At 37.1% G+C, this 15,591-nt stretch overlaps 3 protein-coding genes across 3 annotated transcripts; 1 reads left to right on the top strand and 2 right to left on the bottom strand.

Annotated features, from left to right (window-relative positions):
* Positions 1-28: 28 nt before the first annotated feature.
* Positions 29-3,412, bottom strand: LOC121743673 (probable glycosyltransferase At3g07620). The gene is made up of 5 exons (XM_042137003.1): positions 3,054-3,412; positions 1,555-2,319; positions 1,346-1,476; positions 911-1,259; positions 29-807 (listed from the first exon to the last, which is right to left on the bottom strand). The coding sequence occupies exons 2-5, from the start codon at positions 2,260-2,262 to the stop codon at positions 145-147; spliced, it is 1,851 nt and encodes a 616-aa protein (XP_041992937.1). The 5' UTR covers positions 2,263-2,319; positions 3,054-3,412; the 3' UTR covers positions 29-144.
* A 3,381-nt stretch (positions 3,413-6,793) lies between these two features.
* LOC121746008 lies at positions 6,794-7,300 on the bottom strand. The gene has a single exon (XM_042139947.1). The coding sequence runs from the start codon at positions 7,298-7,300 to the stop codon at positions 6,794-6,796; it is 507 nt and encodes a 168-aa protein (XP_041995881.1).
* Positions 7,301-12,319: 5,019 nt separating this feature from the next.
* Positions 12,320-14,317, top strand: LOC121746102 (nuclear transcription factor Y subunit C-2-like). Its single transcript, XM_042140021.1, has 2 exons — positions 12,320-12,541; positions 13,466-14,317. The coding sequence occupies exon 2, from the start codon at positions 13,520-13,522 to the stop codon at positions 14,039-14,041; it is 522 nt and encodes a 173-aa protein (XP_041995955.1). The 5' UTR covers positions 12,320-12,541; positions 13,466-13,519; the 3' UTR covers positions 14,042-14,317.
* Positions 14,318-15,591: the final 1,274 nt, after the last annotated feature.

Genomic DNA, 15,591 nt, shown 5'->3' with positions numbered 1-15,591 from the left:
AAACAGTTAGATTCTTCGACTAAAAAACTAGAGTAATAGAAACTTATTCAAGAAATCAAGAAGAAACATGAAATGAATATTTGTAGAACATGCTATGTATATGTACATCTTTTCTCTCGAGGCCTCGTGCGTCTAAACCTAGAGCTAAGCACCTATGTTCACAACCCTAGTATACCACAACGAGTGAAGTATCATATGAAAAACATCAAACTTCACAGGCTTATCATGCCAAAGAAAATGCTTCTGCACCAACCTCACCCTTTGCTGCATCTCAACATACCTCTTTTCTGGGATGGATGCAAGGATCTTCTTCAAGTTGGGAATGTCCTTCTCGAGTATAAACACGGCGAACGACTCCCAGTTGAGCGTCTCGAAGAACGGGGGGATGTAGTTGTCTGATAAGATCACTGGCACGCACTCGTAAAAGATGGCCTCAACAACACGGGGGGTGTAGGGCTCGTATCCCTTTGCGCTGATGCAGTATTTGCTGTTCTTCATGTACTGGATGTAGGTCATCTGATCCTTCCCCTTCTGCAGCTTGCCGGAGATCTTCATGTCGGGGTCCTTGTTCTCCCAGTGGTCGAGCAAAATGGGGCGGAGATAGCCGTGCATTTTCCCTGCAAAGAAGGCTAGGATGTGGCGTTGGGAGGGTGGTTTCCCTCCGAGGCTCTTGAGAGGGCTCGTGGCATTTCGTACGTACGTTTCAGGTAGGGATATGTCTTTTCCGAACTGGAATCCTCCCTTGGCGTTTGCGTTGCATAGAGCTCTGATGCAGTTGTTCATAATCCGCCCCGTCTCTGCAGGTGCCTGAGCCAACACAATAGAAGACAATTTTTAGGGAGTCATGTACAAAAATTGGAGAAACGATTCGACTACATAGCGTAAAGACTATTGAGATTAGGAGACGTACCCAATCATGGCAGGCAACGAGGAAATGGTCAGCCCCGTTGGTTCTGTCCCAGAAACGGTGTGTGGTCGTGATGTTCTTGAGGTAGCTACTCAGGTAACGGACCAAGTTCTTGCGACTGTGGGAGTCAGGCACGTAGAGAACCTCCTGCAGCACGTGTGAGCTGAAGGGCAAGTAAAAGAGATGGGCTTTGTCGCCGTTCTTGGTGCGAAAATGCTTGTTTTCTTGCAGCTGCTTCATGAACCATCCTTCGGAAGCATATATCCCGTTGAGCTCGGGTTCATGGAAAATTGGCCTTTCTCCTTCGCTGTATATGTAAATCTTTAGAGTCTTCTCCATCAATTCGTAGCTCCTGCATGCAAGGATCAGATCAGCATTCTTGATAATAGTAAAGAACATTGAAGATCAATCACATACAACTAACTTGCTTTATTTTACCTTGCAAATGCAGAGAAGTTTCTGTAGATGCTAACATCGACACGAGGGTTCTTCGCCACAGAGTCTGCGCTCTCAATCAGTCTCTTCGCATTCAGCAATTCATCGTCTGCTTTTGAAGGCCACCTAGCTTTCTACAATGGCAAAAACCACTAGTAAGAAGCATCAATTAACCAATATACGCGATAAATTCCAGTTAAATCCACACAAACCATGGAATGATATGAAACATGGCTCTGGCTCAGAAGATCATTCATCTTAGATATTGGCACGACCACAGTGGGCGCTCCCTTGAACCTTGACGACTTAGGAGCCCTTCTGATGGCAGAATTGCTGACTTCAGTTGAAAGCTGACTGTGTGTCAGACTAGGCCTCTCTCTTACTGGAGACGAGGCGTTGGAGGGGGAACAGAGTGGACTTGAAACCAGGGGAGCTCTGTCTTCATCTTTGATGGACGGAGGAACTGCATCTGCGACTTGAAGGCTATCTACTGATGAGTTTCTCGCAGAAGTGTCACTCGACATTGGCAGCTCGTGCTTGTGCTGATTACTACCTGTTTCTGCATCCAAACTCTTGTTGGAGAGGTTCATCTCCAGAAAATCTCCAGACGAGCGCTCAACTACACGCTCATCACCACCAAAAGCATCACTAGATCGCTTGCTCATCTCTGGCTTCTTTTTTTCAACCACCACCTCTGTTACATTCTGAGACGCGCTAGAAGCATCCGGACCACCAGAAACTGCCTGATTAACTGGATCCCCCGTCCCATTAGCTGAGAAACTGTCAGCTGTTGCTACTCCGGCTTTGCCAGTTGACAATAAAGATGATATAACATAACCATATGGGAGTTCAATGTACTGAACCAATAAAACCAGCGAAAAGGCAAAAGCCATAAACCACAGCAGCCTTCGAGTTTCCATCACAACGACGTTGCTGAAACAACCAACAACTGGAGCAGTCGAGTTCTGCTGCTGAATCTGCGAAATTTAATTAAGCCATTTGTTTCATTCTAGTTGCATAGTAGACTAGAAAATAAATGAAATTAAGCCTCTTTGTTGATAGTTCAAGCATATGCTATTTCATAACTAAAGCATTCTACTTTTGAGGATAATTTTATATCCAACAATATACAATTTGAGATTCTGTACTCAAACAACAAATTATTGAACTAAAAAAGAGGGAAATAAAGAAAGAATTGCAGTTAGTCTAACCTAGTGGAAAACAAGATTGGATTTTGATGTGTAGGAAGCAGAAATCAAAGCAAACACATGAAATTAATTGCTCAATTGAACACCAATATCAAAAACCAAGACCCCAAAAAAGAAATGAAAAAATGGGCAAAAAATTGCAGTTATTGATTTGGTGGTGTAACATAAATTCAGATACCAAACACACAAAATCCATGTTTCCTACTAGGAAACCATCTACCTCTCATCTAACAAACAGAGTAATTAAAAAAGGAACAACAAATTCAAGAAATTTCCAAATTAAAAAAAGAATTCATTTTTAACAAAACACTAAGCTTGCAGAAAAAAAGAACAGCAAATCCAAGAAACTACCGGAAAAAAAAATCTTTTACAGCAATAACACTAAGCTTGCAGAAGAAAAGAACAACAACTTCAAGAAAATTCAAATTGAAAAAGAATTCATATTTAACAGAACACTAAGATTGCAGAAGAAGAAAAAAAGAAAGAAAGAAAAAGAGGCTTACTCATAAAACATAGGTTACAGAACATCAAGATTCAAGAATTCGAGCTGAGGTACAAGCAATGCTGCAGTTTTAGTGTTGTAATCTGAATGGCCGCCATGGAAAAAGAAAATCATGAACAGAAGAAGTTGGCTAAAAGGGAAGTAAAAATAAGAATTGATTTTGCCTTGAACTCTGTGGTTTTCATTCAACAGTATTAATTGCGGAAGAATTAATAAAACAATTCTTTACTAATCTCCAGTTCAAAGCTATGCATGTGCAGTAATGGAATTTGAAGAAGAAAGAATTTTTGTCTATTAAAAAAATACTAATATGAAAAAGAAAAACTCCATCTTGCATTTTATTATTGCAGAAAAGAGTGGCGTTTGTTCTTTAGTGGGAATTTAATAATGAGCAAATAAAAATTCCACCTTACCAGGTTCACCTTTTTCTCCATCAATTTAAGAATAATACTCCCCCCGTCCCACATAATATGGGACACTTTGACCGGGCACAGATTTTAAGAAATATAATGAAAAGTGAGTTGAAAAAGTTAATGGAACGTGAGTCATACTTTTATATATTAGTTTTATTATTAAATGTGAGTAGGAATGAGTTAGTGGAATGTGAGGTCCACTAGCAAAAATAATAAAAGTGAAATGGGTCAAATTATGTGGGACGGTCAAAAATAGAAAACTGAGTTAAATTATGTGGGACGGAGGGAGTACTAAGATTCAATTTTATTGCTGTTTTAGCCATAATTAATAAAAATGCGTACACATACATAAGAATTAAATAAATAACTAAATTTGTACCTAGTAATTAATAAACATCCTATCATCTTAGAGGGGGTGACCCAGCCTTTATTTTCTTTTTTCGAATCTGTTAATTTTGCTGATTACTACATTTCTTGCTAAGGTGTCCCTTTCTAAACAAAATGCCACTAAATCTACAGAAAACAATATACTATAAATAAAAACATTTTTTATTGTGATGTTGCTATCAAATAATGCACCTTTTTTGTATACATATTTATAAAAAAACAGTATGGGTCACCATTATCTAATTACGGTTATTTCTTCACCAGGACCACATATATCTACTTGTGATATTCTTGACACTCTGTTCACATGATTCCTTCATCTTGACGTTGAACTATCATGTGAAAAAAATCTAAATTTGCACAATAACTCTACGCCAAATATGACGCTTCACAAAAGTACAAGATCCAATTTTAATTTTAATATATTACTTTTTTGGAGTTTCATTAATAAGGTATTGTGGCGTTAGGCTCAAAACAAGTCCCAACACTTCTAGCATCCCAAGACTTTTTAGAGAGTTCATAAATGAATTTAGTTGGAGCCTTGGAGGGCCTTTATAACTTTGAAGCATTCTGATAAAAATTTCAATTTTTGAGGGGACAAGTAATACATTCATCCTAAGACATCTATAACATTACAGTAAAAAGTTATGTCAATTATTTGTAAAATCCTCACTTTCTATCTCCCATATCCTCTAATTTTACAAAGAAGATGGTTATAAATAAGTAGAGGTAAGATCAGAAGGAGGGTTGCTCACTTCAACTTCAACATGACTTTCTCTCTCTCTCACTTAGAATTCTCTTGCAAAGAAAATTTGCCTACAACAAGCAAGACCAACAATAAAACATAGTCCAAGGAGCCAAGCTAGGAAGACAACAGTCCCCCCTTGTTGAGGGTAGTTCTGATTGTTTGAAGACGACGCCACATGACAAGCCTCACCATCGCCTAAACCTCGAACAAGAGACAATGCTCTTCTGAGTGATTCCTACTAGGAGATGGAGATCCAATATCCCCCCAACGCCCTGTTTCTATCAATTCCTAAACATGATCATGTCAACAAAACTAGACAGATCTCCCAAAGTCCCAAGAGATGGTACAAACCTTCTTTACGTGCAACAAATATGATATTGGCTACACAGTAATACATCAACATTTCAAACCATTAACATCACAGCATAAAATCAAATTGGTGCGAGTCGCATTCCATTTCAAGAAAACTACATCCTTTTGTGTGTCCTTTTGTGTGTGTGTGTGTTTGTTAATACTGTACAAAATAAAGAAACTAGTAGTATTACACTATATCATAATCCAAGAAGCATTAATGTAAGATTGGAACAAGTTGAGTGGTTATGACATGACAAAGGTGAAAGCACAGATGGAGAGACAGTGTAGACAGTCACTAGATTCATCATCTTGCAAACTCTTCTTTTGCATAGAGAATTTAATGGCAACTCCATCAAATTGATCCTTATTATTAGGAGTATTACTTATTACATAATCCCTCATGTCACAAGTTCCTAGTTTGTTCCACGAAAGATATCACATTTCCTCTTTTGAAAAAAATTTCTTCTCACGGTCAATTATACCAAATTTGAGTTCAGATTGAAAATATAAGTATTTCCATATCTAACTTGTTGATACAAATCTAGCTGTTACAAGCTTATTTGAACACCATTTGTTTCATAAAACTCACTCTATTGAATGTAGAAAGAAAAGATTAAAAAAAAAGAAGCAATCTTGATAATTCAAAAGATAGTATAGAAATGCTATGCTAATGTGAATGAATGACAACAGCCACAACAAATCTTTGCTACATACTCCGTAATTAGTAGTGCAAACAGGTTAAGAATCAAGTTTGATGCCGCTGTTTTGTGTCTTCTTCTTCTTCTTCCTCTTATTCTTCATCTTTGTCTTGGCGGCTGCTGCAGCGTGTCCATCAGATTCGACATCGTTGCTAATCTCGTTTTGGATTTGTGTGACGGAGTCCAAAGTGATGGTGTTCTTGGTCTTGGAGTGGTACTGGACGAGGCGGTTGAAGGCGTCGGAGGTTCGTTGCAAGTAGATGGAAACAGCAGGGGAGGCGCCGTTCTCCACGGCGGCGAAGCGGGACACGAGCTTCGCCGCTCGGGATAGAGAGATTGGCTTTGTGGACACAACGCGTCCCGATATTTTCATCTCAAGCGGCGGCGCTTTAAATTTTAGGGCTCACCTGGGTTTAAACGTTGAAAATTCCCAATTTCCAAATTTATCATAAATACTCCATCTTTAATAGTAGTACAGTAGTAATTTTTATATTTATACTCCTTCTCTTCAATAAAAACATATTAATTGTATAAAAAATTAAATTAGTTGTGCAGACAATAGAGAAACATCTGATTCTACTAGATGAAAATTCACATTTGATAGCCTAAATTCCAAGATTGATGAATTGTATACTCACATTAATTATATACTACCATCTTATGTATATGAGCATCACTCTTATTTAACGCACGTTTAGCTTTGTTCATTTCGATTTATATATTTAGTTTGATTCTAATACATTGAAAAATATTATTGCAATTTTTAATTTCACAAAATTCATAAAAATCAAAGCTCGATTTGCTCGCTTTCTCAAGATTCATCAGCTTGGTGTATACCTGAACCATTTGTACCTTTACCCTTTTTAGGGCAATCTGGCTTCCAATATCCCCTTTCACCACACTTGAAACACTTGCCAGTTTTCCTTGCTTTAACCTTCTTCTTGCCCTTCTTAACCTTCAAACCCTTGGAAGCCTGCTCCGCCTTGCCATCCTTTCTTGGTCTAGTGACCTTGAAACTGGAGGCGCGGTCAACCAACATAGCTTGCTTAGCTTGGGCATAATTGCCTTCCGCATTCTGAAGCTCAGTTAGAAGCTCATCCAAGTTGAGGTCTTGCTTAGTCATTTCATAGTTGACCTTGAACTACTGAAAGCTTGCTGGAAGATTCTGGAGTATTATGTCCACCTGAGAATCTGGATCTATTGATCCTCCCAAGACCTCAATTTGATTGAGGTGGCGCGTCATTTCAAGGACATGGTCCCTAACTGGTGTGCCCTTCTTCATAGTCTTATTCATGAGACTTCTGATCGCTAGAGATCTAGCAGATCGACTCTGAGTCCCAAAGAGGGATTGAAGGTTCTCCATGATTTCATGAACGAATTCATAGGAATGATGCTGATGTTGAAGTACATTTGACATAGAAGCCAAAATGTAGCACTTCGCCATCTCATTTCCTTTTATCCACTTTCTATACATGACCCTCTCTTCCTCTGAAGCATTATCAGCGGGTATTGCGGGACAATCGGTTTCAAGCACAAACTTATAATCACCAGCGATGAGAAAAATATCCAAATTACGTTTCCAGTCTACATAATTTTTCCCCTCGAGATTGTTTTCTTTCAAGATCACAGATAATGGATTGAGCGACATAATTGATATTGACTAAGAAAAATAAAAGGTATCCATCACACAACCATACATGATAAAAGAATGTAAAAACATAAAACATTCGAGAATCACATATGCTATTAAAATGCTAAATAAACAAGCACCAAAAGATGTCATGGATTATTTAGATTTAAAAAAAAATTCTTGATCACAATACCGACAGATAGTCCAGAGACCATAAGAATGGCATGACTGCCTAATATTGCCTAAGCTAGTACCATAATTCTAGTCCTCAAGAATCTTATCTTGCTTTGAATACTCCTCTAAAAAAAGGTCACACGTCACTCAATAAGATTCTAAGACCATGGTTAACATCTTGTAAACAATGCTCACTTCTTGATAACATTGCTCCCACTGGACACGATATTACTTCAGAAATATGCCTTTCATTTAAAAAAAAAACCATTTTAGTTATTCAAATATTGCGAAAACTGTAAATACTACTAATAAGATGACTCCTCTAAAGAAAGATCGAAATGTTATCTAATTTACTTCACATTTGAATACCATTTATGGAGACCATATACAACATGATTGTTCGTAATTATCGATTAGTCATTTTTAAATAAAATGTTTTCATTTGGTTATCATGCAAGTAAATAATTATTTAACTCGCATAAAATATAAATCACTTAGGTAAATAATTTTGCACACTTTGTCACATCACACATAATCAAATAAATCATTTGATTTTAAACCACTAAGTGTCTAGAATCAAATAATTAAAATAAATCACCTTTTATCCTTTCCATGAACCATGTTACTCCGGATAAAAAGGATTAAATAAAACATATACCCCATTTGAATAAATCAAATATCTAGGGCATAGAAATTAGGTCAAGACCACACATTGGCCTTGTCTATTAATCGGGCCATCTAAAACCCTAATTAGGGTTTTGCCCTAAAATAAAAACAACTAGTCGCCGCCTCTGTCTTGGGATCCGCGCCACCGCCGTCTTCATCCGGGCTGTCCAACCACCGCCGAGCACCGGCAACCACCGTCGCCAGCCGTGCCGCCGCCTTGATCTGTTGAGTTGGAGTATATATTATCTTCTTTAGAATTCTCGTACTCAGATATATAGTCACTCTTCAAACCTCCATCGGCTATCCCAAAGAACATATCATCATTTATAACAAAGATCTTCTTTTCTTTTACTTTCCTCCTGCCTTGTGCGTATTCTTCATCTTTAGATACTAACTCCTCAGCATTCATGTCATCGTCAGTTTCATCCTCTCCAAACGATGGTATATAACTCACATCATCCTCATCACTGTCATCAAATAGTCACGCATCTGTCTCCTTTACTCCCTCACCCATTCCCGCATCTACATCTCCTATTCCCTCTCCCATGGCCGCATCAGCTCCATCTCCCATGTCCTCACCGGCTCTATCTCTCATGCCCTCACCTACTCATTCGCCCAAAGATTCAGTGAAGATGCATTGACAAAGGATGTCGGGTAATTACTCACATGTTCAACAACTGACTTCTTCACAGATTGACACACACTCTTTTGAACATGCTTATCCACAGATTTTTCAACAAACTTTTCAACAGTTTTCATCTTCCCATCATTCATAGCAGTTTCCTTTTTCCCTGTTGTAGACTGATAGTTTCTCTTCACAACGGACCCAACCTTCGATTGTTTGATGGATTCAATAACACTTTCCTTCATGCCTCCACCGCTCGTCCTATCAAGCACACTACTTCCCCCGCCGATAGAATTGTCTCCCACTAGCTGCTCCACCTCACACTTCCTCCCATCCACAACATAAACATTACAATATCGTGTTCTCACTTGGCTTATAAGTGATATCATTTGCATAACCTCAGCATCACCTTTTATATGAACTTTGTATACTGGCCATGGCTTTTTAAAGGAAAGCCTACTCCACCTCTCAAACCCTAACTTCTTCAGTTCATCCACGAAATCAAAGAAGCCAAACCTATCTGGATCAAACCCACTTGCTACCGACCTTTCCCCACCTATATATTTCTCAAACTTCCCATCTGGAATAAAATTTCCTCCATGATGAAATACAATGCCAAATGGCTTCCTGGTATGGTTAAAAAAGCAAAATTACAATTACAATAAGCAAAAAACTGACAACTTTGTATGGGGCAGTAGCCAAAATGTAATAGAATCTGACAAATATTGAGAAAAATGATGCGAATGGGGCCAAATAGATTGAGGCAGTAGCACGCCTTAAAATGATTATGCTAATATTCCTCAAAACATTCGAGAAAAACAAAGCGAATGTGGCCAAATAGATGGGTACAAAGTCATACACAAATTCAAATTCCACTACTGTCATACACAATGCAAATGGGGCCAAATAGATGAGGACCAACAATATGTAAGCATGCACACAAGGGGGGACGAAAATTTCCAGTGAATGGGAGTGGGAGAGACTTACGGGTTTGGCGCCATGGAAGGTGAATCGCTGCATGAATCACCGTCATTACGTGGACGTCGTCCGTCGTGGTCGGCGGTCTAAGAGTCGCCGGTATTCGTGGTCAGTGGTGGTCGGCGCTGGTTCTCTCTCAATTCATCGCCAGCGGCGGATTTAGACGTGGAGTAGAGTTAGATTAGGGGAGTTAGATGTGGAGTGGAGTTAGAAATTAGATTAAGTTAGATTCGGGGAAGTAAAAAAATAATAATAATTATTCATGTCATTGCCACGTCAGAAAAATAATCCATGTGGCGACCTACACTGCCGGAAAACCGACATGGGAAAACGGCAACTGACGGTAAAGTTCGTGACATTACACGAACTTTTTAAAGTTCGTGGGAAAAAACGGAATTCTTGAATAGTTCGTGACTTTAGAAGCAGTTACTCCTACTATATTTGACTAACTTACGAGGCTTTTTTTTTATCATACTTAACGCAATTAAATCAACGTGGTTTTCAACCTGACTTTTTATCCTACATGTTATGAACTTAAAAAGTGATTTAAGGTATCATAAAACGTATCACGGTTGCCTACGTAAAATAATATTTTGATGAATATATCTTATTTGCGTGAGTTTGAGAAATACTAAACAAAATGCAAAGTTTGTGATGTTATAGACCAATTTCAAAGTTCATGAGAAATACCAAATTTTAAGCAAAGTTCATGATTTTAGAGACCAATATCCCTTGATTAATTTGATACACTCATTTTAATTGATCTTTGATCCTAAATTAAATATGAGATTTTAATTGCATTTTATATCCAATTGATCAATTGGGAATATTTTGATATTTGATTCAATTTATCTTATACTCAATGTGTGAAAATAAATTCATTCTAATTGGGATTTATGGATTAACTTAGTGCAAAATTATAAGCTTGATCATTTGTTTTTCTTTAAATTATGCCCAAGAGTTCAATAAATTTTTTGTTTGTTTGTCCAAAAGCATATATTCAGCTTTGAATCCAATATCCATGGAAAATGATACTACTACAAGCTAGCCACGAGGAGAAATGAAACAAAAAAACAAATAATGAACTCATTTAGGCATTTATTAAAACACATATACGTTCCCTACTTCTTATCCTAAATAAATCTATCCAATTTTTTTATATAATCTGAAAATAAATGTAAAACACTTTATAATTTCACATAAACTTTTACAAAATCTCTTTAAAATTTTTAGCCAAAACAAAAAAATCAAAAAGTAAAAAAGAAGAGTTGAGAGGGAAGGAATGCGAGGGAGGGAATTGAAGGGAAGGAAGGGATGAGAGAGAATGAAAGGAATTGCAGGGAGGGAAGGGGAGAGAGAGAATGAAAACGATAAAAGAAGCGTCTCTGTATCAGCAGGCGGGAGAATAACACAAGGGTATAAAAGTAAAACTAAATAGCATTGAACCGAAACTTATAAAAAAATCAGTTTTTTTCTTTATTAAACTAGTTTATGGCTGACCATAATATGACTGCATAACATTATTGCTAAGAAAATGCTTAACATTTAGAGCACGTTTAGTAGACTATCTATATTACAATTAGTTAGTTAATGGTCATGATATATATCATAGATTCAGCTAGTTATATTTTTATATGGTGTGTTTGGTAATTTAACAAAAATTTGAAGCTATCTTTAATTTATATTCGATGTAAAAATAAAAATCATACTTTGTGTAAATTAAAATAATCTTAATAATATGTACGCATGAATTGAGAGTGTAAAAAGTACTAGTAGAGGATAACTTAATTTGTTCCACTATTTTAATTAAAATTTCCAAATTGTTAATGTAAGTATGTAACTATCAAAATTATAGGTTAATTTATAAGTTTGAAACCTGGAATTCGAGATGGACTTATCCAAATAGTAAAAATAACATAAATTATTTACTAAAATGAATAAAAACATACAATAAAGCTAGATAAGAGCTAAGACGCTGTGGATGCTCCAACATAACTATCTATCAAATGGCCACTACTGATTTAATAATTTACAAACTTCTCATTACTAACTAAGGAAAATTATCATTTAAATCATAATTTTTAGTTGACTTCTAGTCAATTCTACAACTTTTTAAAGTAGCTAATTAAATCACAACTTTTTGTATATTTCTCAATTGTCCATATAATTACAATTTTTTCAAATTTGTTGTGACGTTTGTACTTTATGTCGTTATATGTTCACCAATTACATAATAATTATCTACAATTGACAATTTTAACTAAAATAATTTTAAATTTATACAGAAGTTAACCAAAAATTATAATTTAAATGACAATTTTCATCTAAATTTTAACTGTATAAGAAAACTGAAAAATATATAAAAATTATAATTCAATTAATTATTTTTATAAATTATGATTGAAATAGTAGTAATTTTCCTCTATAACTATTCAATGCCCAACAAGTCCTCAAACCAGTTGGTAAATACAGTATTGTGGTAAATTCAGCTGTCTCGTAGATCACCAAAAAACGATCGACACGTGGCTAAGCCCTCTGAATATGGGGCTCTCTCGCAGACGCCACGCGTCTCGGGAGTCAAAGATTCTCTCTCCCCATTTCAAAAGTCAAAACCCTGTCTCCTCCGTCCCTCCTTTTTTTTCTCCTCTCTCTCAATCACTAAAAAGTTGTCTATACGTATATACGTATGCATAAGCGAATAAACCACCATCTCTACATATAGTCGTACACCCTCCCCTGTCTCTCCCTCTCTCTCTGAAGGTTTTGGCCATCGAAGAATTTCAAGCTGCTTTTATTTGAAAATTTCTCAGACAAAGGTGGGTACGTATTTTTCATTTCTTCATCTCTGTTTGATGTTTGATACTACTAGAATGTTATGACGCTGCGTACGGAGATGCCGCTTACTATTTCTTTTCAATTTTTTATTTTGAGTGTTTTGCGTCAATTAATTAAGTTTTTATTAACCCTTGATTCTTGGTTTTAAATTTTTTTGCATCCTTTACGTTATGGTGTTCGGAGAGATTTTTTTAGAAATTTATTTAGTTCTGGTTTATCCATTTAAGTTAATGAAGAATTTCGGGGCGAATTTGTGAATCAGGTAAAAAAGAATTTACTTGGATTATTAGTAATTTATTTAGACTCTCTGTTTCGTTTTCTCTTCTTCTTCAATTTCAGTGTTTAGGATATTGCTGTAGATGCACAAAGTAGGTAAATTGGGGAATAATTTAACGTGTATTCGAACTCGCAGCGTATGGTTGGGCTTTGTTCCTTCCCCTTTTTCAACACTGTCTAGACTTAGATTTGGAAAATAGGAGAATCATCAAATTTTTGTTTTACGAGTAGATTCTTGCTATGTTTTTGCCTTCAAAGGAACTATGTTTTGTTTTCTGATTTTTGTTTTTGTCTCTTTTTGCGGATGGATGAAAGGATATAAGCATTGCCCATCATCGAATCGGTCAACATTCTTTCTATATTCAATTATCCTACAAGTTCTTCATGTTCACACAACTTATTGATTTTTCTCCTTTGCTGAATTAATATTGCTCGATGTGGGGTAAAATTGTTTACTGTTACATTAGTCAATGCTCTTGTATTTATCTAGACTTGATCTAGATTTGTCCTGTATTTCGTTGTTCTTCTTGGTTTACACGCAAATTTCCCGTGTATTCATATACATATGGATTTTCCGGGGGACCTTGGATTATTGATTAGCTGAGTTCTTATTTTATTACGTGTTGCAGTGTCGGAGTGAGAATATAAAAAAGTAAGAATTTAACATAGCATTTTGAATAGACATGGATCATTCAGACCAAAGGCAGCAGCCAGGGGTGGGAGCGGCAGCAGGCCGCGGCTCCATGGCGTATCCCACTGCCCCCTATCAAACAGTTTCCTCTCCAACTAGTTTCGCTCCTCAGCAGCAGCAGCAACAACTTCAAGCATTCTGGGCGAATCAGATGCAAGAGGTCGACCAAACCACCGATTTCAAGAACCACAGCCTCCCCCTTGCCCGGATAAAAAAGATAATGAAAGCCGACGAGGATGTTAGAATGATCTCTGCGGAAGCCCCTGTTATATTCGCCAAGGTATGCGAGATGTTCATCCTGGAACTGACGCTGCGCTCTTGGATCCACACTGAAGAGAACAAAAGACGGACTCTGCAGAAGAACGACATTGCTGCGGCCATCTCAAGAACCGACGTTTTCGACTTCTTGGTTGATATAATTCCTAGAGACGAGTTGAAAGAAGAGGGGCTCGGGATTACCAAGGCTGCCATTCCGTTAGTTGGATCGGCTCCGGATGCGCTGCGCCCGGAATGATCATGGGAAAGCCGATTGATCAGGCTGCGCTCTAAGGAGGTCAGCAGCAGCAGCAGGCTCCACCAGCCTTCATGCAGTGGCCGCAGTCGCATCCATCGCAGGAGCAGCAGAGTGACTCGTAGGGTCGTCGTTGTGTGGTCTATAATTATGTAATGTTGTTGGTCGTCTTGGCGTGGTGTGCTAGTGCTACTCCCAAACTTAGTGGTGAGATGAATTTGATGTATGCAGTGTTGCCTGACGATATTTATTCATATATTAATGGTTGGGAATGCGAAACGGGAGTCCACACTGCCGGCGTAAGTAAAGCTGACTATATGGTCGGTGATGTTAATCCGTGTCTCGATTTTAAGTACCATTGTCCTAGTCTTGTAATATGGATTATTTAGTTAATCAGTAACGATTTTGATCAAAATTGGATTCGTACAGTCAAACTAAATTGGATATTGATTAAAATATTTAAGATGCTCTATGTCAGAAGTAAAACTATTAGTACGCCATGCTGATTCATAGGTGTGATATAAATGGTATGGTTTTCTGGCCTATACAAATACGGAGTATAATCAAAGCATGAATGAATATGATGTGACGGCGGCTACCAAATTCAATAATCTTATTTTATCATTTTAAGCCGAAATTAATTAATTGGATTAACTATATCATTCATTATGGTTGCAATGACAATGAAACCAGAAAACCAACTTTTTTTTCTTTTTTAGGTATAATTCTAATAGAAAATTCCTCCTATAATCAATTAGTTTTACGATGGAATCCATAAATTTCTACCAATTTCATCTCTGATTTCAAAAGTTACTTTGTTATTAAATGTTATTGAATGAGACTAGTAAAAGTGGAGTAATAAAATGTACATTTCATTTTATAGTACTAGTATTTAAATTATAATAAAATATTAATAGTAATGATTTAATAGACCATGGGGTCGCCAGACTTCAAGTCGTAGAGATTTCGAAATAGTATCAAAATGATAATAGACCATAGACTGTTGGAGATCTGAGAATATCTTGCAAAATAAAGGAGATTGCGTTAAATCAGGAAAAGATTGAACGTGATATTTAGCCGATGAATTAGGGAGATTTGATTGAGAAAATCTTACCATGTATAATATTCCCTAGGCCTATATATGATGTATAACCTCATTGTGAATAATATATCAAATAATTATACAATTCTACATGGCATCCGAGCAGGTTAGGCTCAGAAAACTATCATCATAGCCCCAAAAACATACCTCTCTCGACCGAAACGGCGAGAAGACCAATCCAGCCAGAAAAATGGCAGACGAGAAACCAGAAATCGAACCTGTTGCCGAGAAGATCAGGTCGAGTAAGAGTGTTACCATAGCTTTCAAGTTGAATGGCTCAAACTATCCATTATGGGCACGATTGATGAAAGTGTCCATAGGCGGTCGAGGAGTCTACCGCCATATATCAGGAGCTCCACCTCCGCCACTACCGACGGAGAAGGGATATACCGATTGGGAGGAGATAGACCTAATAGTCTTCTCCTGGATCATTGACCCAACTTTATTTTAC

This window comes from Salvia splendens, chromosome 8 (genome assembly GCF_004379255.2).
Source record: "Salvia splendens isolate huo1 chromosome 8, SspV2, whole genome shotgun sequence".
NCBI classification, from domain to species: Eukaryota; Viridiplantae; Streptophyta; class Magnoliopsida; order Lamiales; family Lamiaceae; genus Salvia; species Salvia splendens.
This window is presented reverse-complemented; position numbering and strand designations above follow the sequence as displayed.